Source organism: Acinonyx jubatus, chromosome B3 (genome assembly GCF_027475565.1).
Source record: "Acinonyx jubatus isolate Ajub_Pintada_27869175 chromosome B3, VMU_Ajub_asm_v1.0, whole genome shotgun sequence".
NCBI lineage: Eukaryota > Metazoa > Chordata > Mammalia > Carnivora > Felidae > Acinonyx > Acinonyx jubatus.
Genome location: NC_069386.1, coordinates 123,296,617 through 123,321,420, shown reverse-complemented (window position 1 = coordinate 123,321,420; position 24,804 = coordinate 123,296,617). Strand labels below are relative to the sequence as shown.

The following is a 24,804-nucleotide window of genomic DNA, read 5'->3' as shown; positions in this document are numbered from 1 at the left end:
AAATCTAAGTTTAGAAATAAAAGTAGAGCCGAAAATCACTACTTTTCTTTAGTGAGATTTTCTTTGATTTGAGAGTCATGAGAGCCCTTATTTGTGGTACTGGTTTTGATACGGACTTACAATGTGGGGGTTCAGTCAGTTATTTTGCCCCGTCATAAGTGATATTTCCATCATTTCCTTCCCTTGTATGGCTGTTGAGATTTCGTAGGACCTGAGCACCATCAAGGTAAGACAAGCACTAAAGATCAACGAGCACAACCAATTTATATTGTCTGCTTTTGGTTTTTGGTCTGTCCCCAGCCATACCATTGACCATGCCCTGCTGGACGTGCCCTTCCTTCGACTCCTTGAGGAGATGCCCTGTGACCTCTGAGAGCAGCTGGACCACACATTCTGAAGACACCAGTAGTCCTAGTTTTGATCCCTCATACACCGACCTGCAGCTTATCAATGCGGAGGAACAGATGAGTAGCAGGGCTTCTCAGACTGACTCGACTGGTAAGATGGAGCCCACAGGGCTTTGAAGATCACTTTTGGTGACCTGTTGCCACTCCTAAAATCTCTGCAGCTTTGTTTGCAGAATGAGTTCAGATGTAGTAGTCCTACAGTCAAAAAGCTAGGATAGAGTGGTTCAAAATTGCATTGGGAAAAAACATGTACACAGATTGGCTGATGAGTTGGCAGGATGTTAATATTGGGAAACCATTTGACAATATATCTTAATGTGTTATTTTCTACTATTCGGTACAAGTACTGTTCCTTGTCAATTTATTTTCTCCTTGGATGACTGAACTATACATAGTATGCACAAGGCTGAATCTTTCACCCAGCCACCCATGCATCTTTCGTTTTCAGCAAGAGGAAGGTAGATTTGAGCAGAGAAAAAGCAAATGTTATGTCAAGTGGAATGAGTCAGGACTCAGCCACTGTGTCCAGACCACAAATCATTTTGCAGTTATATTTTTTCTTTTGTGCTTGAATTGAGCTATATACATCAGTCTGTAACATCCTGTGCTCTCATTTATTAAATTTCTAAGAGGTGTAGGAAGGATGCTGCCTGGCTTAGCAGGTGAAATAAGGGCCTATTAATAAGCACTGTATCTGGGTTAGGTTTAGAATGGCATTGGATAGATGTAGTGCATTCTTGGTGTTTTGTTTATTTGGCCCAAGGGATTATTTTCCTTTGAAAGTAATAAAGTTACTAATAATTTCTCTGTGGATAAATTTGCCAGGTGTATCCAATAATTTTGTTTTTCTCAAAAACATTGTTTAGGAATTTGTCTCTGGATCATTTTTCAAATTTGGGTAGCATTCGTCCTTATGCTATATGTTATTGGAGGATTCTACACATGGAGAGAGAGATTTCTTGCAGACTAAAGGGTTCAGACAGGATTTGGTTTGGTATTTGATAGTATTGCAGAGAATCCTAGTTTATCATAGTCTGTCTTCACGAGCCCCAGTTCTTTATAGCATTTTGTTTTTACACCCTCTCCGTTCTGTTTAATCTCTATGGCTGAGGATCACGGTCAGTGGCTGAACTGCGACAAGCCCATCTCCACTGTGGGGAAAGTTTCATGTTGGGAAGGCACCATCAGAAGCCAAGGCAATTAGGAAAAGAGGCTGTACTCACCCCTTCCTTCGCCTCCTCGCCCTCAACCACCAGCCTTCCCATAGAGGACACATAGAACAAATACATTGGTCAGGAGTACTCAGACTCTGGGGTTAGACTGCTCAGATCCTCATTCTTCCATGTACCAGCTGTGTGACTTTGGGCAAGATCCTTAATGTCTTTTTGATTCAGTTCCCTCACCTGGAAAATGGAGATAATAGTAGTACTTACCTTACCAAGTTGTTAATAGCTCCAAGTGAGACAGTTTATATACAGCAACTTATATGATGCTGGCCACAGAATAAGTGATCAGCAAGGATCTGGTTGTTTTCCCCTCTCTCGCCCCAGGGTTCTTACTGTTTCAGAGAGGTGGAAGAGGGCCCGTCACAGTGTGAAAGTCAGGAACTCTAGGCTCAGGTTGGTTTTTTTCAGTGGCCTCTCTGCTTAGATGAAAATTGCTTTAATTCCTACAGGTTCTAGTGATGAAAATCAGAGTTCTAGTCGGAACTGGACATTATTAATCTTTCTCCAAAGCGTATAATTGTTTTCAGTATCTCCCTTTTCTGAAGCCATGCTAACAGTATTACAGTTCCCACTGAGAAAACCTCTTCTCTCATTGTTTTGATCAGGGTCCTGGCAGGTGGCAGATGGTATCCTCAAAAAGGTTTTATTTGAAGAGGGTTTAATGAAACGACTCTTACAGAGGCAGCAAGAGCTAGAATCATGGGAAGAGGGGCTGGCCAACAGGTGCTGTGGCTGTATGAAGGACAGAGCCACTGCCAGAGATTTGGTGAAGTGGGGAGTAGGGGGGAGTAAATGCCCAGATCTTGTGCTCATGCTTCCCACTGGCAGATCCCAGCTGGAAGTCAAAGGGCACAGGGCCCTGGTGAGGCAACCCACAGAGATCAGCCACCAGGGCATAGAGCTGTGGAGAAGGGTGGGAGAGTGGATTTGGGGTGATGGTGCGGGTGAAGCATGTGGAGAATAGCCAACACACTTTCATCTCCACCAGGAATTCAGTGGCCTGGAGTCCAGGGTCACTCTGGAGAAGCGAAGGCAAAACTAGGGCTGTAGAATGATGAGCGATGCTCCTACATCTCTCCTTCAGCACGAGATAGTTTCTGTAGTTACAGGAGGCTAGAGGTGTGGCCTTTTGGCAACCATCCTTTTTTACAGAAGCAATCATAATCATAGCCAGCACACAGCATGTGCTGTGTGCCAGTACATGATGTGTATCATCTCTGGCCTTTACAACAGTCCTGCGAGGGAGGAATCTTTCTCCCCATTTCCTGGTTGACCCTGAGTCTGGGAGGTTAAGATGCTTGTCTGAGACAGTACTACTAAGAAATGGATGTGCCTGGATTTCAACCAAAGTTCCAAAGCCTTTCCCCATGGTTCTCAAACCTAGTGGTGCCCCAGAGTCATCATGTTTATCATTTTGCTAAGTTACCCTCCAGACCTTCTATACAGATAGGGTAGAGGATGCGTATGAATGTATAACATATTTTACCGTGGGTTTATGTTTAACGTAAATAGAATCAAAAGGTTTTTAAATAAGGTGTATAGTAGGTGGAGTCTGAGGAAACACTTCATGTTCCCTTAACAGATATGAGTCCTGATAGATAACTGCTATGTGCCCACAGTGTGGTGTTATGTAAACACGTTTCTGGACACTCCACTTTGAAAAGAAATCTCCTCATTCTTTAGTAATCAGCCAAGGGTCCAGGTTGGCCCAGAGGAATGCCTCCATCTGTGTAGGGTAGAGCCACCTCCTTTCCCTCTTCACCCACCTATTCTTCTAGGCCCAAAAGTGGCAAGCAGTGTCCCTTTGGGCCCTGGAAAAATGAAAGGCAGGGTGGTGAGCGGCCTAGGCTGTGTGGACCGCCTCTGGATACAGCCCCAGATATAAGACCTCCATGAGCCTCTGAACATCCTGACTTGTGTAGTCATGTTAGAGGTCTGGCTTTGAAAAGCCTTTAACTCTTCCTGGATAAGTAAATACAAGGTTTAGGAGAGTGACCAAATATTTCTAACCCTGTGACATTTATCTTTCTACTTCAGTTGTAGAGAAGTTATAAATGCTTTCATTTGAGCTATTGAGAGCTTCCAAGAGATCTGTGCTGATTATTATTCTGTACTGACTACCTGCCCACTGCCTGGCACCAGGGCTGTGTCAGTGGGCAACTCTTGGAAGGCTCTACTTGGAGGCTGGATCGTTTGGTCAGGATAAACGAAATCATCGTGAGGCCATGGAGCAGATCCTCATCTGTCCATATTTCTGGGCACAGCCCTCTCCCCGGAGCTGTCTTTCCTCATCTGGGAAGTGGGGCAGAGGGTCCGTGTCCAGGCTGGGCAACAGGGTGTGTGTGAAGGTGCTTCGTACGGTGCAAAGTGCAGTAGGAATTCACAAAATAAAATCCTGATTCCATAGCTCTGTGCCTCATTTCCCTCTGATATGGGAAATAAGGATAATTTCTGCCTACTCCTTTACTGCCCTAAAGAGGACGGTAAACTGTGTACGTGGTGGGATGAGACCTGAGGAGGGTTTTGCAGTCCTCCGAAGTGAGCCATGGGTGCATGCAGACAGGTGCTGTGGGAAGTTCAGTGTGGTTAGTTTCTGTACCGAGGCCTTGAGGGTCCTTGGGAGGAACTGCCTTGGGGAGACTTGAGGTATTTATCTGCCTCCCCTGCCCCATGCCTTTTAGCACTGCAGAGGGAGGTAGAGGGTGAAGAATTGCAGCCTCCATCAGGAGACCCCTCAGCCTAGCTGGCCCGGGCTTTCCCTGGCAGCATGCTGTGTGAGTGTGAAACTCTGTGATTCATCTTATGTGTGCAGGGGGTTATGGGGGCCCGGGTCCAGCCTGTGTCCCTTGGCCCCACTGCTCCATGCTGGGCTGCAGCAAGCCGCAGACTCCTCCCTGTCTTCTGTGGCAGGACTTCTGCAGGGATCCGGCAGCCCTGCAGGGCAATCCTGACTCCCAGCACAATTGTGGAGGGAGAGACTCTGTGATCAGCCTACACTTTCTTCTCATTTTCTCACCAAGGGGGTAATTAGGAGGAGGAAGGCAAACAAATCCCCTCACCTTGGTTACATCACAGGGTATGCTGATATTTGTTCGGGGATGCAGCTCTCCAGAGCAAATGACGGGAGAGCTGAGAACAGGCAAGAGCTTTATTAACACTTGTTTCCTCTCTCACCCCCTACTTCCCGAGGGGGCCCCCTTTTCCTAGATAACAGGCACGCCCTGTCATCTTCGCCAGTCAGCAGAGCTCTGTAATGCCACTAATTTTACATGGGATGATAAACAGGAAGAGTGTCGAGGGAATAAAAATAAGCCTTCTGCCTTGGAAGTCCATTGCAACCAGGAAAGAGAAAACACAGAAATGTTTGCAGTAGCACAAGCTGTTGTTTAGGTGGTGGGCTTCCATTCTGATTTTCTTTTACCTATCAGGTAAGTGCAGAGTTTAAGTGTAGGATTAGAATGCTCAGGCATATATGCCAACTGAGGAATGTCAAGACTGGATAGAGCACACAGCAGGTGTTTAATGATTGTCAGTTGAGTGGGTCCTTGAATGAACGGAGATTGCAGGTGGGGAGGGTCATCTGCCTCCCAGACATCCGTGTCCCATTTGGGTTTAGGAGTCCAGCATTTCCCTCAAGTGTGTTCCATGCAGCAGTTCAAGAAAAGCCAAGATGCCGGGGGCCAGTATGTTAGATCATGCTGTGCCCTCTTTGTTGGAGAGTCCTAGCAAGTATTAGGTTATGAAAGACTTTGAGAAGTTCTGCAAGTGTATGTATGTGTGTATATAGGTATACTTTATATATATATTTTTGTATACATACATATACACATGTATTTATGTACATATAAAAATACATTTAGCCTTCCATTAGCCCATACTGACTACCTGGTCAGTAAAACCCGTACATAATATAAATTGGCAAATTTGACTTGGAAGTTCATGCCATTGCTAAAGTGTTGGGAAACCAGAGAAACCGGAAAAAAATATTTTGATGAATTTCCCTGGATCTACAAAGTTAGCCCTGCTGTGTCTCATGCTCTGCTACACCTCTTGGCCATTTTTTTTTTCAATTCTAGATTCAACAGACCCAGGACTACATTTTGCCAGACTTTGTGTTAAACCCTCATGGGTTTTAAAACAAATGTAGACCATATGTTCTTGATTCATTGCATTTAACTGATCGCAGTGGAATTCTGCCAGAGCAGTAGAATATCTCCAGGGATTCTTGACTCTTTTTCTCAGAAATAAGTGTTTATGCTGGGTAGAAAGCTATGGACTTAAGATCTCAATTTTTGTGACAAGAACTTTTTAGATGCTCAGAATGTTTCTCTGGTTGTTGTTAGTTAAGGATGGTGGGAGAGAATCATCAGGGGTGCGTGACTCCTTACAAGATGTGATATGTTTCTCTGTTGTCGGTTTTGTCCTACTCCTGCTGCAGCTGGTAGAGCAGTAGACCGGAATTGGGGGGAGTCCAGATTCCCGGGAAACAGTAATTATCATCATGCATGGTGGGGTAACAGGGGGATTCTTATTGTTCTCAAGACACGTTCATATTTCATTTTTTTTTTGCCTTGAATATATTTTCCTCGAAGACAAAAATGAATTAATTTGTTTTTTAAATTATTTTGCCTAGCTACGAATTTCATCAATATTCATATTCTTCCTGAACAATAGTCTCTTCCTCAAAATTAAAGAACAGTAGAACAGTTTTTAAGAAACAAATTACATCATTTTTCTCTTTCATTAATGTATCTAAATTTGGCCACATTTCTGTTTTTAGGTTGCCCCAGGATCCTTGATACTCTTGTCCCTATTAAGTTGTGCATTTTGGATTTCAGTCAGTGCTTAAAACAAACAAACAAACAAACAGGCAAAAACACCTCTAATGACTGGTTTCTTTGAAAGTTTCTCCAGAGAGGTTCCAAAGTTTTCTCAGAAACACAAATGTTTATTGAGTAAAACTGGTATTTGCCAGTTGTTATGACTACAGAAATAGGTAAGTTATATGTAATAATCTGCAAACAGATTCTTTGCCATTAAAAGGATTTTCATACATAATTTTAAAAATAGTTTCTATTTATGGAATATGGATTATGTGCCAGGAATGTGCTAAACACACACACACACAATCTCTAATTTTCACAATCTTAAAAATAGATATTGATCCCTCATTTTATGGATGCAGAAACAATTGCTAAAGAGATTAAATGGTTTGGCTGAACCAATACAACTCAAAAAGGTAGTGCTGGAATTCAACCCAACTCTGTCTTGTGGGCTCACCTGCCTGGTGCCATGAGAGGCCAGTGTTTATGAACGCAGTGGGTTGTGGGAAGCGGTTATAGAGACCCTTTTGCACAGCTGTTGCTGCCTCCTATGCGTTCCCCGGGAGGTAAGTGCAAATGTCCCTTATGAGCTCATCTTATTGGACAGCAATGACTTGTTTGGGGGTCCCACTCAACTGAGGCCCTCTTGGAAGCAGGAACCACGCCACGTTCCTCATTTTACATTTTCAGCATGCTGCCTGGCACATTGAAATTATACGGCAGATCTTTGTGGAAGAAATCAATTATTCTCATATGGGTCTGTGAGACCCTTCTCCCCAGACCTGCTCTCCATTTACCTATGCCTAAGTGTGTTCGCCAATTGAACTGTAGCTTCATGATGGGAAGGAATTAAGAGGACGTGTAGGAGCAGCTCGTGTGGAAGGACGCCTCTTTCCCCTGTCTTCAAAAAATGTTGGGCAGCTCTCCGGTGGTCTCCATTCATTTTGTTTTTCCTGTTCTGTTTTGGGGGATTGCTGTAACCTTTTAAATGTTTTTTTAAAAATTAATGTACATGGTTGTGTGTGGGTATGGTGGGGGGTACTCTCTAAGTTGGGTGTCTCAGAATCTCACCTGTCTTATACTTTGTGCAGTCTCTTCCCTATTTAGTCACCACAGTGCAAAGATGGCGAGTTGGGGAAGGCTTTTCTGTGCTAGTGAAATAGGTTATTGTGGCTATTAAACCAAATGTGTGGAGCAAAATCTGAGAAAGAGTGGCAGAGTTTAAGATGCTGTGTTCCAAACAGAGAATCTAAACTAGATATTGTGGGACCACTTAACTTAAAAACTGTGGCCTCCTGGGGCACCTGGGTGGCTCAGTCAGTTGGGGGTCCAACTTGGGCTCAGATCATGATCTTGTGGTCTGTGAGTTTCCAGCCCTGCGTTGGGCTCTATACTGACAGCTCAGAGCTTGGAGCCTGCTTCAGATTCTGTGTCTCCCTCTTTCTCTGTTCCTCCGCTGCTTGTACTCTGTGTCTGTCTTTCAAAAATAAATAGACATTTAAAAAAATTAAAAAAACAAACGTGGTCTCCAATCAAATTCTACAAGTCGTTTGTAGAATTGCTAATGCATCAATCCTAAAGAGGAAGTGACAGCTGAAATGCCTTTTATTGATTATCTTCTGTGGTGTTCTTTTCAGTCTTATGATTTTCCTTTTATAGATGAGGACACAAATGCCCAGAGCCACACATTAGTTAAGTGACAAAATTGAGATTGACACTGAGGCTTGTCAACACTCTGCAGCTGTATCCCTCTTGTGGCTAAGCTCACTGGAAGGACCACTTCTCTGTACCCAGTCCCAGAAGGCAGAGTTTAAGATGTTCTGTTCTTTCAGTTATAAATAGGTGATCAATACTGGGTATTTGTGACCACTTAGAATCCAGAGGGGCCATGAATTTGGAGGATAGGTATTTATTGTCTCTCACCTATAGGGAAGTTAGTACAATGAGCATTTCCCTCAATTATGGATGCAGGCAACAAACCCCAGTGGTACTAGAAGTACCTCCCACTTAATCATCAACAGAAATCACAGGTGTTTCCATATCACATTATCATTGTGACAGATATCTCAAAGGATCACTCATCTCATTGCTCCTTGGGAATCATGGTAGTTATTGGTTATATTACTGGTAGTGCTAACATACTGCAGTAATCTGGGTGGCGTATATGGTGGTCTGGTCTAGGGGACTGGATTAGATTAGAGGAAACTGAACAGATTCAAAAGACATTTAGTATTTAGAATGGATCGAACCCCAATCATACTGTTTCTCTCATTATGCTTCAAAATGTTCCATTTCTTTTTTTTAATGTTTATTTATATTTATTTATTTATTTATTTTGAGAGAGAGGACAGAGAAAGAGGGAGACACAGAATCTGAAGCAGGCTCCACCCTTTGAGCTGTCAGCACAGAGCCTGACATGGGGCTCGAACCCACGAACCATGAGATCATGACCTGAGCTGAAGTCAGACAATTAACCAACTGAGCCACCCAGGTGCCCCAAAATGTTCCATTTCTATTCCTCTACTTACTCCTGCTTTTTACCCTGAGTAACTCCTTTTTTTCCCCCCATATGACAAAGTCTTACTGATTGTTTAAGACAAAATTCAAAAGAAGTTTTCTCATGCAGAATCCTTACTTTGTGCCGTGTATGTTCCTAAAGATGGGGCATTCCTGAGTGAGCTACCCTGAGAAAGTTCTCTCCCCAGCTTTACTCTAGGCCATAGTACCTGTTCCAGCTCTTCTATTTTTGGCAGGAGAGGTCTTTGAGTGGTTCATTCATTTCCCGACGATACTCAGGTCCTTGAGGGCAGCAACACCGATATTTTCCTACGTGGATTGTTCCAACAGTCTGGTCTCCAGTACAGTGTCTGGAACTAATGAGGTGTCCAGTGGATGTTTTTAGTCACATCTCTTGTTGCCAGATTGCATCAATGTTACATCCTTGCCTCCCACCTCAGAATAAAGAAAAATTTGCTTCCAGGTACCTTGGTCGCAAGTATATTCATCTAGAAAGAGAATTTGGAAAAATAGAAATGAGTTTATCTGGTCATAATTTTTAATTATTTTATGGAATATTTTAAATGTATGTCATCAGATTCACCCATTTAAGATGTTATATTCCACTTTAAGTAGCTCCCCGGGTGAGTGGTATAATATCACTGGTGTAAATGAGATTAGGGCTTGCTCACTGAGGCTCTTGTGCAAAGCACTCAGTACCCAGCAAAGTCAGGCTCCAAAAAGAATCATGAGCTGTGCTTTTTTCAGGTAATAAAATGTTCACTCAAACTCAACAAAATATCAGTGGACGTAAAAAGCTCAAACCACAGTGCTAGTATGCCATGCCCTCTCAAGTGTTGTCATTAGCCCAGAAGCTTCTGGAAATAGACGGCTTCGTATTTTGTCTGGGATCATAATGATTGGTTTGGATCCTTTAACTATCATAGACCTTTAAAGTTAGAGGAAATTTAAGAGATCACTTAGTAGAATTTCTTCATTTTATGGGGGGGAAAAGCCAAGGACTAAGTATTAGCAGCAGAGTCAAGCCTTATAATTCCTTGTCCCTTACCCACCCTTTGAATCATTTAAAACCCTAAGAGATTTTTGGCCAGGCACAACTGGCTTTCTTCATTTCAGTCCTCTCTAAACGTTTTATCTTCTTTTTTCCCCCCGGAAATAAGCAATGGATCCTCTTTCTTGAGGGTTCAGTTCACTCATGAACAAGTTAAAAGCCCCTCAGATACAAAGAATCATGTTGGGTTTTTTTTTGTTTTTTTTCTTAATAATTTTGGCACCTTGATGAGACATGGCCATGGAAAGTCTCTTGACCCCCAAGCTAATGTATTTTAGATCACACATTTCTTTTGCTGGTGCTGAAGTCTAGGTGGGACAAGGTCTGGGTCTTTGTAATTCTCTTTGAGGGCTCTTTTGCAGTGAGTGGCAGGCCATCTTATTGAAGATGTGCTAAAGTGCTTTTTTCCTAACAGATCTGTTCTCACCTTACCTGACTTTACCACAGTGGCATCTCTTCCTTCCATTTGCAAAGTCCTCAGAGCTTAGAAAGGCTCTTTATTAATGTTTCATTAACATAGGCTTTCTTCAGAAATGGGAGTTAACTTTTCATGCTTCTTTCAAGGGAGAGAATGAATTCTCAGCTTAAGTGAGGAAATAGATTATGGATCAAGTGAGGAAATGGATTATGCTATTTCCTCTAAAAGGGCAGCTGTCTTTGGCAGGAGTCACATCTTCCATGAGCCTCAAGAACAAATTCATGTCACCATCTTACAGTTCATCTAGAAACAGAGAGAAGTGCTAGACACAGGGTTATAAATGTCAACAACATGTTAGCCCTTCAAAGTGGAAGCACCAAGGGTGTTCATCAGCTCTTTTACTGTGAAATGGACAACTTATGTGGAGTGCTAATTGTATTTGTTTACTAGGGCGGCCATAGGCTGAATGGCTTAAACCACAAAAATTTATTTCCTCATAATTCTGAAGGCCATAAGTCTGAGATCAAGACATTAGTAGAGTTGGTTTCTTCTGAAGTCTCTGCCCTGTGTCTTCAAATGGTATTGTCTCTAGGTGTGTCTGTGTCCTGATCTCTTCTTCTTACAAGGATGGTCATACTGGATTAGGGCCCACCCTTGAGACCTCACTTTAATTTAACAATCTCTTTAAAGACCCTATCTCCAAATACAACCACATGCTGAGGTACTAGGGGGTTAACATTTCAACGTATGAATTTGGGGACACACAGTTCAGCCCATAACATGATGCAAACACAACTTAAAAGTCTTCTCCCTTCCCTGCCCAAGATATGCAGATTGACACTATACACTCGTCATCTATAGTCTTTCTGGAACCATTATTAGCAGTGTGACTTGCTATAGAAACTGGAATCTGCATCTGATGCTCCACTTAGAGCCTACTTCCCACAGCTATACTAAGGGGAAAGGAATTGCTTATGCTTAATAAATCCCTCGCTCAGCCTTTTCACCTGCTTATCTACAGAATGGCTTGGTGGGTCCTGCTAGACTCGTTGGCTTACATGCTAGTTCAAAAGTAAATATGTTCGTTCATAAAAGAAGAAATGCAAAGAAGTGATATAAAGAGCTGATTAATCCCTATTCAGTTGTACAGATTAAACAAGAATATCTGTTAGCTTGGTAAAGTGTAAATGATTGAAAGCATTCTTGTGTTGGGAGTGGAGAATTGTGACTTTGCATGCCTGGAGTGTGGAAAGACCTTTCTAACCCTTAGTATTAATTTAAATGTCACACTCTGTAACTATTATTTTGTCCCTAGAAAATAACTAGACATGTACCTGAGTATGCCATGCAGCACTGTTTATATTAGTAAAAGCAAACAAAACCCAAATATCCAACCAAGTAATCAAGTAAAATGGAATGCTATGCAGTCAGGGAAAGTGATCCAATTATATTGTTAATTGAAAAAGAGAGGTTAAAGGGGTGCCTGGGTGGCGCGACTCTTGGTTTTGGCTCAGGTAGTGATCTCATGGTTTGTGAGTTCAAGCCCTACATCGGACTCTGTGCTGACAACTTGGAGCCTGCTTGGGATTCTCTGTCTCCCTTTCTCTCTGCCCCTCCCCACTTCTCTCTCTCAAAATAAATAAACATTAAAAAAAAAAGAAAAAGATTAGAGGATAGAATGTATAATCATTTTGCTATGTTGGCCTATATATACTTTTGCTGTATCCGTCTGTGTGTGTGTGCGCGTGTGTGTGTGTGTGTGTGTGTGTGTGTGTGTATCTAAGTATATAGAAAAAAGTTTGGCAAGATATATCCCAAACTGATAATATTGATTATCTCAGGGACTTTCCTTACTATATTTCTGCAAATCTGAATTATGTATAATATTCCTAGGTCACTGTAAAAATCAGAAAAAATAAAAAATGAAAAATGAATTTAGAAAATTAAATATGTTACAGAAGCTATTTTGAAAGTTTTTATATGATAGATGTGTCTGTTTGGGGCAGGCTTATTTGTTGGGGGAAAGTATAGAGTGCTGGCCTCTTTGCTTTAGAAAGGGGTGGCTAGTATTTCAGATACTGCAGTCATGTACTTGTCTTTAAGTTTTCACTGATGTAATGCTAGTTGTTTATTCTTGGCAGGAGGTAGTTACAGTGTAATGGAAAGCTGTCGTTCTCTGGGTTTGATAGACCAAACACCATCTCCGCTACTCTCCTGCTCTGTGATATTCAGCAAATTATTTTCTTTTTAAATTTTTTTATTGTTTATTATTTTTGAGAGAGAGAGAGAGACAGACAGACACTGAGAGCAAGCAGGGAAGGGGCAGAGAGAGAGGGAGACATAGAATCGGAAGCAGGCTCCAGGTTCTGAGCACTCAGGACAGAGCCCGACGCAGGGCTTGAACTCATAGACCGAGAGATTATGACCTGAGCTATAGTCGGCCACCCAACCAACTGAGCCACCCAGGTGGCCCGTCAGCAAATTATTTAATCACACTGACTTTTAGTGTCTCAGCTGCGGAATGGAAATAATAATGGTAATACTGACCTTGCAAGCTTGTTCTGAGGGTTAAATGAAACCAGGTCCATAAAGTTCCTGGAATATGGTAAGGAGTTGCCATTATGATGATGGCAATATAATGTAGTTTTTAGAATTCCTCCTATTTAAGAGCTAGCATCCAGTCGGTGGTAAGAAAATTTCTTAAAGTTGTAGAAAAACAGCTAAATCAAGCCCCAAATATGTTCTATTTTATGTCTGGCTAGTTTTTATAAACCACCTTTACAGAAAGGCAGTTTCTTTTATTCTCTCAGATCTCATTGGCTGAAGGGTGGGCTCACTCAACATGCCTGTGAAACTACTCGTGTCTGCCTTTTTTCTGCAGAAGTGAGATCCGGAGGAAAAGCTTTCCTGAGAAGCGGTGGGAGGGAGGACAGCGTGGGGGGGGGAGGGGGGGGTTCGGGAGCAGCTGCCGGGTTTACTTGCATGCCCCGCCTGCTCACCCTACCCCCCTCCGCCCCACCACCCCCGACTTCAGGATTGGCTTGTTTTGTACAAATTGGTTGCCTCAAGCAACACGTTATTAGTTTGAGCCAGAATGTATCCCGGGAGACTTACTGTTTTCCCTTTGCCAAGTAATTGTCCTTTTCCTGCAGAGGATGCTGGGATTGTGGGGGCATTTTCCACTTTGGCATATTTCAGTCCAGTTCCCCCCTTTTCACTGAGTGTTTGCTATTTGCAAGGCACTTTGCCATTTCACTGCATTTAGAGATCAACCAGTTGTGAGCTGTTAATGTTTATTTTCAAACTCCTGAATATTTTCCCCCTCCTTCCTTAAACATCCCAGTACTGGTGTCTAAGGAAAGAAGATGCTATTCCTGGTGAAAATATTCACCATCCTTCTCTCTGATGTAGCACCCCCCCCCACCCACCCACCCATATACACTCCTGCAGAATGATATTCTATTCCTGCCCCATTGACATCAGGCTTGGCCGGTGAAATGCAGGTGGACGTGATACTTCAGGCACAGAGTTCCGTGTGCTTCCAACACCACTCCTTTTCCCTTTGTCAGAGCCCCCACATGTCACCCTCAGGCAGACCCTGGCTTGGACCCTGTTTTGGTGTTCCTCTGGCTTCACTGGTCCTCACTTCCCATCTTCCAGAGCACAGTCCCTGTACCCAGGACTCCAGGACCCTCTTCCTACACAGCCACGGGCCTGCTCCCTGGCTTCGTCCTGGACTTGTGCAGCCAGGCACAGCCCACACTGCTGGTGTGTGCAGCCCCAGGCCGACGGGCTGAGAATGGACCTTGAGTGTGGGGCCAGGGGGAGCCTCCCCAGTGCAGGCTGGGGTGGGCTGGGCTGGAGGAGAAGGAAGGGGGCAAGCCTCAGGCGGGGCCACTTCCTCCTACACAGTGATGTTTCTGTGTGGAGCCCCAAGGGATCTAACAAGCTGCCATTCCATCTTGGCCTTCTGGTTTGTTATGAACACATACTCATCGAGGAGGATAGGATATACTTCATTTAACAGGTTTTAGCTTGGTCTGTACTTTTAAATACTGAGACCTATGTTAGCCAGCATCTGAATCCTTAGGGCAGTGCCCACCAATGCTTGGGGGTGAGTCTGATGGTCTAGACAGGGGCCGCTCTTCCGGCCTGGGCCTTGGAATGATGTGCGACAGAGCCGTGGCAGATTCTTGACAGATGTGAGATGTAAATCTTGTAATAAGCCATTGAGATTCTGGGCTTATCTGTTAACTGTGGCATCGTTTAGATTAAGGTCACTAATTCCAAAATGAAGAGGTGACATTCGTTGAAGTTGTCCTACTTTACCCACTTCAAATATGATATTGGCACAACTTTTTGTTGTTATGTGCATGGTAGCACTACCCAGGAGAGTCTGAAACAAATCCCAAGAGTTGACTGGAGTTCTTGAGTGGGCGCGTACAGGCCCCATACTGCTGTGATCCCTCTGTTGCTGCTGGTGAATTGTTAGCATTCAGTGACATTTCAGGTCCTTTTTCCAGTAGTGATGGTTTCAATTATCGATACATCTGTCTTTTGTCACTTCCCTTGTGACCTTCCAGAAATCAAATTCAGGTTCAGATTTTGGGGGGAAACTCATAAAATGAGAAAATACAAATGAAGCCCCTAATATGAAGAATAGTGGGTAGTGGGAGTGCCTGCGCAGCTCAGTCGATTAAGCATCTGCCTCTTGGTTTCAGCGCAGGTCATGATCTCGCAGTTTCATGGGTTCAAGCTCCATGTCAGGCTCTGTGCTGACAATAGGGCCTGCTTGGGATTCTCTCTCTTCCTCTCTCTCCCCGCCCCCCCCAACTGGCACTGTCTCTGTCTCTCTCAAAATAAACAAACACTTGAAAAAAATTTTTTAACAACAACAAAAAAAAGAATAGTGGATAGTATTTTTATTTTTTTTAAATGTATCCATTATCTATGAATTTACATTTGAATATATCTACCCATGTGTCTCCCGTCTTGTACCAAAAAGAATGGTCTTCAGATTCTATCTTCTCATATCATATCAAGTACGAGGCACTTACTAGAGCTAAGGGTGAGGTCTTTCTGGCTTGGAACAAAGAAAAGTCACCTGGACCTCACTGGAAGTAAAACCATAAACTAGGCCTCAGGAAATCAAATAGAGATATTCATAATAGCAGTTACAGTAATTATATTGTAGGTGAAAGGTACGCTTATTTTCAAAAAGCTTTCACATACATAATTTTATTTATTATTTATTATAGCCTGTGAGATAAGCAGAAAAACCTTCCTTTTCACAGAGGAGGAAACTAAGGCCTATTAAGTTTCAATGGTTTGCTCTCTGTTCTGCTACCAATATTAATGTTGGTATTAGGAATATTCAATACACTGATTAATTTATTAATATGTACTATATGACACATTATACTAATGATACACTTTACATTATACTTTATAGGTTTAATAGACTGTATATTATATTGCTAACTATTAATTATTATTTATATAACGTCCTTGTCTAGGAGACTAACCACTCTAACAAGTCCAAGATTTCAGTGTTTCTATATGGTTCCAAGTTTATTTCTCATTCATACCACTGTGAATGCAGGGTGGGGACAGGGTTCCATGCTCCAGAGTGCAGGGACCCAAGCTACGATGTGTCCTCAGAGTCTCCTCCAGTCAGGTAGTGGGTGGGAGGGGAAGGAGAACATCGTATTGGCAGAACTCAGGGCCTAGCCACGCCTTATAGCCAGAGAGGCTGGAAAATGTGGCCTAAGTATGTGGCCAGAAAGCAGAGAACACCAATATTTACGAACATGAGAAGTCTATGCCACAAAAGTTACAGAGATTCATACGATTACAGGGCCCCTGTTTAAGCTCTACACCATTATATTTTTCCCCAGCTTTACTGAAGTGTAATAGACATAGACTATATTATGAATATTTATAATGTACAGCATGATGTGCTTTGACACACATATACATCTGTGAAGTCATCACCACAATGAGGATAATGAGCATATCTGAGGAACACCCAGTAGTTCCTCGTGTCCATTTGTAACCCTCCCTTTCTCACTGTCCCCCCACCTCCCGCCCCAGGTACCCACTCTCTGCTTATGCAGATTTGTTTGCACTTTCAAGAATTTATAGAAATGGAATTATACAGTAGCCTCTCTAATTTGGGTTCTTTCACTCAGCATAATTATTTGGAGACTCATCCATGTTGCATGTATCAGTAATTCATTGTTTTCTATTGATGAGTAGTGTTCCATTGTATTGGTGTGTTACAATCTGTTTTATTTAAAACAAACAAATGCAACTTTTCAGTGTCAAAGGACCTGTAAGTCATTCCTTTTTGACTTGTCAGAAAGAACAGCCCCGGTGTCTCACACATAACCTCACTCACAAGACAAGGAGGAGTACATTGAACAGGTGCTGTGCTTTTCTTGTTTATGAACTTCAGGTCAGGTAGATTATTAATCAAGATCTGACAACCTAATGTAGACCTAGTGTTGTGCCCTGTGGCCTTGGGAATACAAGAGAAATAAGACCACTAATCCCAGAATTTGATAGTCTGAGATCTGAACTGTCATTTGCTTGTCCCCTGGTCCTGGAGTCGCAGCCTGTTTCATCCCAGGGTGGCATGGTGCTGCCCATGTCCCTCCTGTGTTTACAAACCTTCCGTGATTTCCCCTGCCCAAACTTTGACCTCCTTACCTCAACATCCACAAGTCACACTCAGGTGTAACCTTCCATAGCCTGTTTCTCACCTATAACATGAGGCTGACAATGTGTATCAGGAAGTATTTACTAAGAAATATATTGAAATAAATAAAAATTAAGTGAAATATTACAAAGTACCTATCCCCATGCCTAGTGGATAGTACATGTTCAAAAATTACATGTCTCCTTACCTTCTGCCATTTCTTGCCCACTCCCTCTTCCCTCAATTCTGGCCTTGTCTTACCTTTCCAGTATGATTTTTAACCATTTCCCTCTATCAAATGTGCTCTCCATCCAAACCAAACTTTTTTGTTCTCCACACATACACCTCTTGCTTTCCTCCCTTTGGACTTTGCAGTGTTCCTTTGCCACGAGTACAAATGGTGTTTCTCTATTAAGGTCCAGCCCAAGTGCCTACTCCTCTGGGAAGCCACCTTGGATTCCTTGTCATGCGCCCCAGAGATGCACCAACACCCCAAGGTAGGAGTCACTTCTCAGTAGCTCCACTGTGTCCCTACCAACTTCTTGTTTATCATATTCATCCCAGACTGAACACTTGGTGTTCTGTGCCTCTAGGCTCTTTCCCTTGCTGTTCCCTCTGTCTGCAAGGCTGTTCTTCAATAATTTCACATATCTTGCTCTCTTATTCCATTCAGGTCTCGGCTCGTTTACCACCTCCTTGGATCACCCCATCTAACACAGAGTCACCTGCACCCAATTTACTGTCTCCTTACCTGCTTGTGTTTCTCCATTGCACTTAACCCCATCTGAGGATATTTGCCTGTTTCTGATTGTCGTGCCCACATAAACTCTGTGTGTGCAGAGACTTTGTGATGTTGCTGATGTATCACCAGTGCCTGGCACATAGCGGATGCTTGATAATTATTTGCTGACCAAGTGAATATTCGCCACCCGATTATACTGTAGTCTCTATCAGATGTGCCCTGGGGGTAAGAGCAATGTCAATGTCTGATTCCTTATTAGATCACCTCAAACACATTGCCTAGAATAGTATCAGTAAACATTTCACTGAGAGACAAGTCAACAGTGAGGAGAAAACTCCCCAAGGTCCACGTGACTCAATTGCAGCTTTGGCCAAAGTTTATTGAGTACCTACCATTTGCCAGGCACCATCAGCTACTTTGACGTATGCTGTCTCAGTTGAAGCTCACAGAAGTTCTCACATCCTCACACTAATATTCTAGTTAGAATCTTGGGAAGATTCCATGACCTCTTCTACCTCCTTTCCTGTCACTGATGGAACCCTACCACCTCTTGGCCTGAAATCTTGCTCAGCCGTGCTGTTGGCTGATCATGTATTGGAGGTCAGAACCTATTGGAGGTCAGAACCCTCTGCCCTGCTCCTTTGGCTTCCATTCATTTATTCACTCACTAATGCATACACTCACTCTACCCCAAGCCGTCTTGTAGCTGTTGAACCCTAGCTGCTGGTGAGGAAATATTCCGGCCTTCTCTGCCTGTATAGTGTGTTCCTCATAATTCCTTGTCCTGAAGGAGTCTGGCTTCCCCTGCTCTCTCAGTGGCCTTAATTTCTCAAACCTTGGGAGGACTAGTGTAATGCCCACTCCCCTAAATTACTTTCGGTGCCACTGTTGACCTGCCATCATTCCACACTTTTAGGTGAACCTCCAGTGCCCCACTTCTACCACTGTCTGCCCAGTTCATGCACATCACACTGCTGATGTTGGCCCTTGACTTATGTCCTCTTAAGTCTATCTTTCCTTTAATGATATTTCCAGTACTCTGAGGTCCTGGTGTAGTGAAATGAGCATTTGGAGGGCTTGCTCTCCAGCTTAGCAGCGATAAGACTTTGGCAAATCACCTCACCTCTCCAAGTCTCCATGTCTTCATCGGGAACACAGCGATAGTGATACCCACTCTACCTGACTACCTCACAGGATTTGTTGAGAAATAAGGTGAAGTAGGCAATGTCAAGTTACCTTATAAACCAGGAACATTATATAGATGTCAGCTATTACTGGAACTTGTCCTCTCAGCTGTTCTATGACATGCCAAGCTTCGGATCTCATTTTCAGCTGGAACTTCTTGGGTGATTTCCTGGTTTCACTTGCTTTCCAACCCTGGCTGGACCCCAAGGGCAGTTTTTTTCTTCAATACTCTACGAGTAGCCTTAGAGTTCTCAGTCAGAGAACCCTGACCTGCCACCATACCCTTGGACAGTTGTCAGTCCTGGGTGACTCCTACCAGATATTCACAGTCTCTATGCTGCTAAGCTCTGCTAAAAACCAAAGTTTTGATTTGATCCTTTTGCCTGATCAAGAACCTAGCTCCTTCAAGCACCACCCCATTGCATATTGTGTATTTGTCTCTCTCCCACATCACTAAATTCTCTCTCCCCTAAATATGCTTCATTAATTCTTACTCTTAACAAAACAGTTTTTTCAATGTTGCCTTTTCTCATGTTGACATTAAAAAAAAATTTTTTTTTTATTTATTTTTGAGACAGAGAGAGACAGACAGAGCATGAACAGGGGAGGGGCAGAGAGAGAGGGAGACACAGAATCTGAAACAGGCTCCAGGCTCTGAGCTGTCAGCACAGAGCCCAACGCGGGGCTCGAACTCACGGACTGTGAGATCATGACCTGAGCCGAAGTCAGACGCTCAACCGACCAAGCCACCCAGGTGCCCCTCATGTTGACATTTTTTTGAAAGACCTTCCTCAATTAGGTTTCAAGTTGTAGTGTAAATTTTGGCAGGACTGACTCCATAGTAAATCCAAGAATATTATTTATGAAGCTTGTGGAATGCACAGCTGTGGTTTGAAATCCTGGTCTCCCTCTAATTTAGATCTTTTTCCCCTCCCTCCATTCTATCCTGTATCTCCCTTGTAGATGCAGGATTTTTCATGTAGCCACAGGACTGACAGTCCAGCTGTGTCCATGGAACCAAAGGAAAGAACAGGTCTTGAGAGGTGAAACAGTGGCTTTTCTTCAACCAGCATCTTCTTCTGTTTCATCTGTCTCTCCAGACCGTCCCTGAACATCTTGTTAGATGGAAACAGCAGGAATGTTAGGGTGGGGAAGACATACTTGGTCAGTTTTGAGAGCATCATGATTAGGGTTTGTACTAAGATCTCTTGTTCCCTACTTTCTTCTTTTCTTTCTCTCAGTTCTTTCTTCCTATTTCCTTTCCTTTCCATTACCACGGAGAGCTGGTTCTTGGAGAGTATCTCTTGTCAGTCTTCATACAGGGAAAGGGTCACATTTTTAGTGCTGACTCTTGTAGTTAAAATTGGCAGCCAGTCTTTTGGGAAGGAAGTCATTCTTTCCAGTTTTATTGAAAAAAGTAGCTGACTTACATCACTGTATAAGTTTAAGGTGTACCATGGAATGATTTGATATACATATGTTGTGAAATGCCTACTACAATAAGTTCAGCTAATATCCATCTTCTCGTATAAAAGAAGAAAATTAAAAAATTTTCTCTTTATGATGAGAATCTTAGGATCTACTCTCTTAGTAACTTTTCTGTATATCCTACAGTGGTGTTAACTATGCTCATCATGTTATACATTACATCCCTAGTACTTATTTTAATTTTTTTTTATTTTAGAGATAGAGTGTGTGTGTGCACGTGAGTGGAAGAGAGGGGCAGAGGGAGAGAAAGAGCGAACGTTAAGCAGGCTCCATGCTCATCACAGAGGCAGATGCAGGGCTAGATCCCACGATCCTGGGATCATGACCTGAGCTGAAATCAAGACGTTTAACCAACTGAGCCATGCAGGCGCCCCAGTACTTATTAATTTTATAAGTGAGATGGCTTGAAGGGGCAGTACATCTTTATTCAGGAGAGCAGCCTGGCTCCCCGTGGTGGCACACCAGTTGCTGTCGGGTGTTTCCAAATCTCCTGGCGTGTTTATTCTTCACCGCTCTTCCCCTGCTCTATCTCTGCCTTCCACTTGCCAGGGCTTCCTTGCACCAGCCTCACTTGTGGAAGTAACAACAGCCCACGTGCTTCAGATCCCTAAAGGAAGATCCCTTTTCTTCCAGATGCCCAGGAAAGGCATTTTGGAGACATTGGCAAAGAACTGGAAGCAGAAAGGGAGACAGATATGAAGAGCTTGCTTAAGGGCTAGAATTCTAGTTGTGGGCCCTCAGAAAAATAAAAGGTGGTTGTTTTCACTATTTTAGAGGTTCTAGAAACTTGGTCATGATTCTTACCTTAATTAATTCATGGCTGGATGATGAACTCAGCACATTATCAAACTCCTTTGTTTTGAAAGCTGTATAATGGGTGGTGAGACTTGAATGGTGTCCTAATATTTAAGTAAATGAAGAGAAGGAAAAAAACAGGGAGGAAAAATGAGCCATCTTTCAACAAATATATTATTTCACTTCTCTTTTATGGGTACTTGTTAGATTCAGCACTTCCAACAGAGAGGACATGGGCATTGGTTTGGCCAGTTACTAATGCTCTGGAGGCACCACGGTGACTTATGTAAGGCTGGTTTAATGGAGTCTTACCTGGCCTCTTATTATCAGGATTATCTTTAGCCTCATGGCCGTGCTTGAACCTTGACATCCATTCTGACTGGAGCTTGCTTGAGAGTAATGTGCACTGCAGGTGCCGTGTAGCATCTTTCCCACTGCAGAGACTGGCTTTAGAACAGAAACTTTGACAAGCTCAGATTGCCGTCCGCTTCCAAGACGAAGGCAGAGAGGCAGTTTCAGAACAGGTGTGCAAACCAAGACCTTTTCTTTAGATAGGAATTGGGATATCACCTGGGATCCCAAACTGATCCTCTGCTCTTTGAATGACATACTTTCTGACAAAGATGAAAAATCTATCTATAGGATCCGTCCAAACCTAGAAAATAAAAGCGTGTTGATACTAAGTAGTGCAATGCAGTGGAATTGGCAGAGCTGAGTATCACCAGGGACCTGAATCCCAAGTGCAGCTGAAGTTCTCACTCTGGTAGTCATTGCCTGAACACCTCTTGTTTTGAAGGAAGCACTTCCTAGAGAGGCAACCCGTGCTGTGTTCATATACCGTTGCAGTGGATGAGGTATCACTTTACCATCTACCCACTAGTCCTTTGGAGGCTAGCTGCCTAATTTGAACACTGGCTTCCCTACTTACTAGCAGTTTGACTTTGTATAATGCACTTAACTTTTCTGAGCTTCAGTGTCTTTGTTTTTATTTATTTTTAGGAGGGGAGGGGCAGAGAGTGAGAGAGAATCTTAAGCAGGCTCCACAGCCAGCACAGAGCCTGACCTGGCTCATCTCATCACCCTGGGATCATGACCTGAGCCAGAATCAAGAATCAGACCGCTTAACCGACTGAGCCACCCAGGGGCCCCAAGCATCAGTGTCTTCATATGCAAAATTAGACCCATCTAGTAACAGTTTTAGAGGGTTCTTATGAAGGTGAATAAAAACACTATAATACACAAAGAAAAACACTTGATATAGTAGATGTATTTAATAGATGTCATATCGTCCAATAAAATCATAATAATTTTTAGAGTCACTAATAATAATTAGAATTATTATGATCACCATGTCTTAAACCCATAAAGGAAAAATCTATCTGTTTTCATGTGATAACTTCTTCCCTTTGTGAAAACAGCTAGACATGCTCAGTCCCAGAAATAGCCAACTTGTCGGCTTAGTTCTTCGAAGACGACAAAGAAGTTCAAGGCTCTTGGAGATATTAATAGTAAAATATTCTAATATCTGAATCATGACAGCTTCTTCCCGGGAAATTTCTCTCCCTGAAAGAGGGATTTAAAGAAGATTAAAAAATAACTTTAAGAAGAAAATGATTGGGTTTTCTTTGTTGGATTCAAAGATAGTATTTGCTTATGGTACTTATTTATTCATTCAGTTGGTCAGTCCATCAGTCTGCCATTTGTATGCTAGAATCGTGGACATTTTAGAGTGTGAATGTGGCTTTTTTTCAGAATCATGCCTAACTTGCAAAGAAAGCTGGGTATTCTCATTTGCTGGTACATGGCATCAGGCAGCTAAGCCTGTAGCTTCAAGACCAAGGAGGTCCTGGCCTAAAAAGTGCCATCTGTATTAGTGGCACAGTGAAAGCCATGACCTCCACCAACTTTCCTTCCCTCCCCAGTGGTGACATTGAGGGACTTCCTAAGGAGTTTAATTTTAGGGCTGGGAGAAATCCAGTCACCTCTCAGGTCTTATAACCTCATATACATGTTTATGACCCATTTTATTGCTGACTCTGGTTTCAAAGGCGGATCTGCTATGTTGTTTGAGAATAAAAATCAGTCCCTTTCAGATAGCCACAGAATTTGTTCCTGGGAAGATGACAGGCCAAATCTTCATTAAGCTGTTGAGGAATGAAGGAGGGAGGGGCTCCCTTTTTCTCTTCCCACCGTGGCTGGCAGCAGTTAGGCTAGGCAGTGTGGGCTCCTGGGAGCCTTTTGTTTGGTTTCTATGGCTCTAACCTCAATTAGCTGCTGAGCATGCAGAGGAGGGAGGATGCAGCTTTTCAACTTACTTTGGTAGTTAACAGTGGGGTTCTCTTTTTCTCCTCTGTCCAAGGCTGGAGGTATGTGTAGAGGCCAGCCTTGTGGAATCATTTGATTCTCCAAAGTTCAGTGCTTCTACTGGTGAGCAATGGCTTTGGGTATGGAAGAAAAAAAAGGCTGGGGACTAACAGTTTTGCTTGATCCTGGTTCTGTCAGCACATATGGCCATAGCGTTGAACTGTGGTCATGCAGGAAGTCTTTGCTAGACTCACCAAGGCACGAGATCCAATCCTGGCTCTGCCCCTTCTGGCCAGTTTCCCAACCACAGAAACAGGGTCAGGACGACCTGGTAGCACCTCTGAATGGAATAAATAAAAGAGTAGATGTGAAGAACTTAGCACAGTGTCTGTCACTTAATATGCCTGCCCCACATTTCCGAGACGTGTGGGGCCAATTCTCCTTGTTGCTTGCAGCAAGTATCCCAAGCATCTGTGGCAGCCACAGTGGACAATAAAATTCTAAAGTCGCTGAGAAGGCCTTTATTGGCTTTAGGCTGCAGGTGTTGTACGCATGCCAGTGCACATGCATGCATGTGTACATGCATGCTCACATCTGTCTCCTGGGCACTGGTGCCTCATAGGTGGATCCCTTAGACCACTCGCATGTTTTGCCCTATGCTCTCAGTGGTGCCATTTCAGGGCAAACCAATAGGAAATGATTAAACGGATCCTAAAAGTGAGCGGGATGCTTAGTCACAGTCTCTTCTGCCTCCTCCCTTGCCCTAACATAACCACTGGGGCAGCTTGTCATGGCTCGTTTTCTGGAAAGGTAGAAGTCAGTCACAGAGTTCCATCTGCAAGGCCAGCTAATCCTGGGGCATGGTGGGCTTTTGAGTAGGTGCTAACAGATGGTGTGAAAGGAGAGAATTCCTGCCGTGGGGGAGCTAATCCGGGAAAATAAAACTAGCACATCTGAAATAATTAGCTACCAATTAAATGTGAAATCATGTGTTACTGACCCCATGTTAGCGTGCAGTGTGGGTGGGGGTAAATTGGAGGGCAGCACTATCTCCCTAGGTGCCTGGAGCATCGCCTTGCTGAAGGATTGAGCAGTGTTGTAAATATATACACATATATATTTGTGAAATAAATAAATAACAAAACAGC

The 24,804-nt window shown here is 43.1% G+C and overlaps 1 protein-coding gene and 1 long non-coding RNA gene across 6 annotated transcripts in view; one reads left to right on the top strand and one right to left on the bottom strand.

Annotated features, from left to right (window-relative positions):
* Positions 1-24,804, top strand: part of STON2 (stonin 2) — a 145,608-nt gene that overhangs the window by 59,925 nt on the left and 60,879 nt on the right. For 3 of the 5 annotated variants that reach the window (XM_027066342.2, XM_053224793.1, XM_027066343.2), the window contains 2 exons: positions 301-498; positions 17,559-17,639. In XM_027066342.2, coding sequence (XP_026922143.1) covers positions 301-498; positions 17,559-17,639 — 279 coding nt within the window. The remainder of the gene's footprint in view (positions 1-300; positions 499-17,558; positions 17,640-24,804) is intronic. The other 2 variants (XM_027066345.2, XM_027066344.2) reach the window with 1 other exon arrangement.
* On the bottom strand, positions 432-24,579 carry LOC113601407 (uncharacterized). The gene is made up of 4 exons (XR_003422662.2): positions 21,665-24,579; positions 21,362-21,456; positions 9,183-9,461; positions 432-1,810 (listed from the first exon to the last, which is right to left on the bottom strand). It is a non-coding gene; the product is annotated as an uncharacterized LOC113601407 (long non-coding RNA).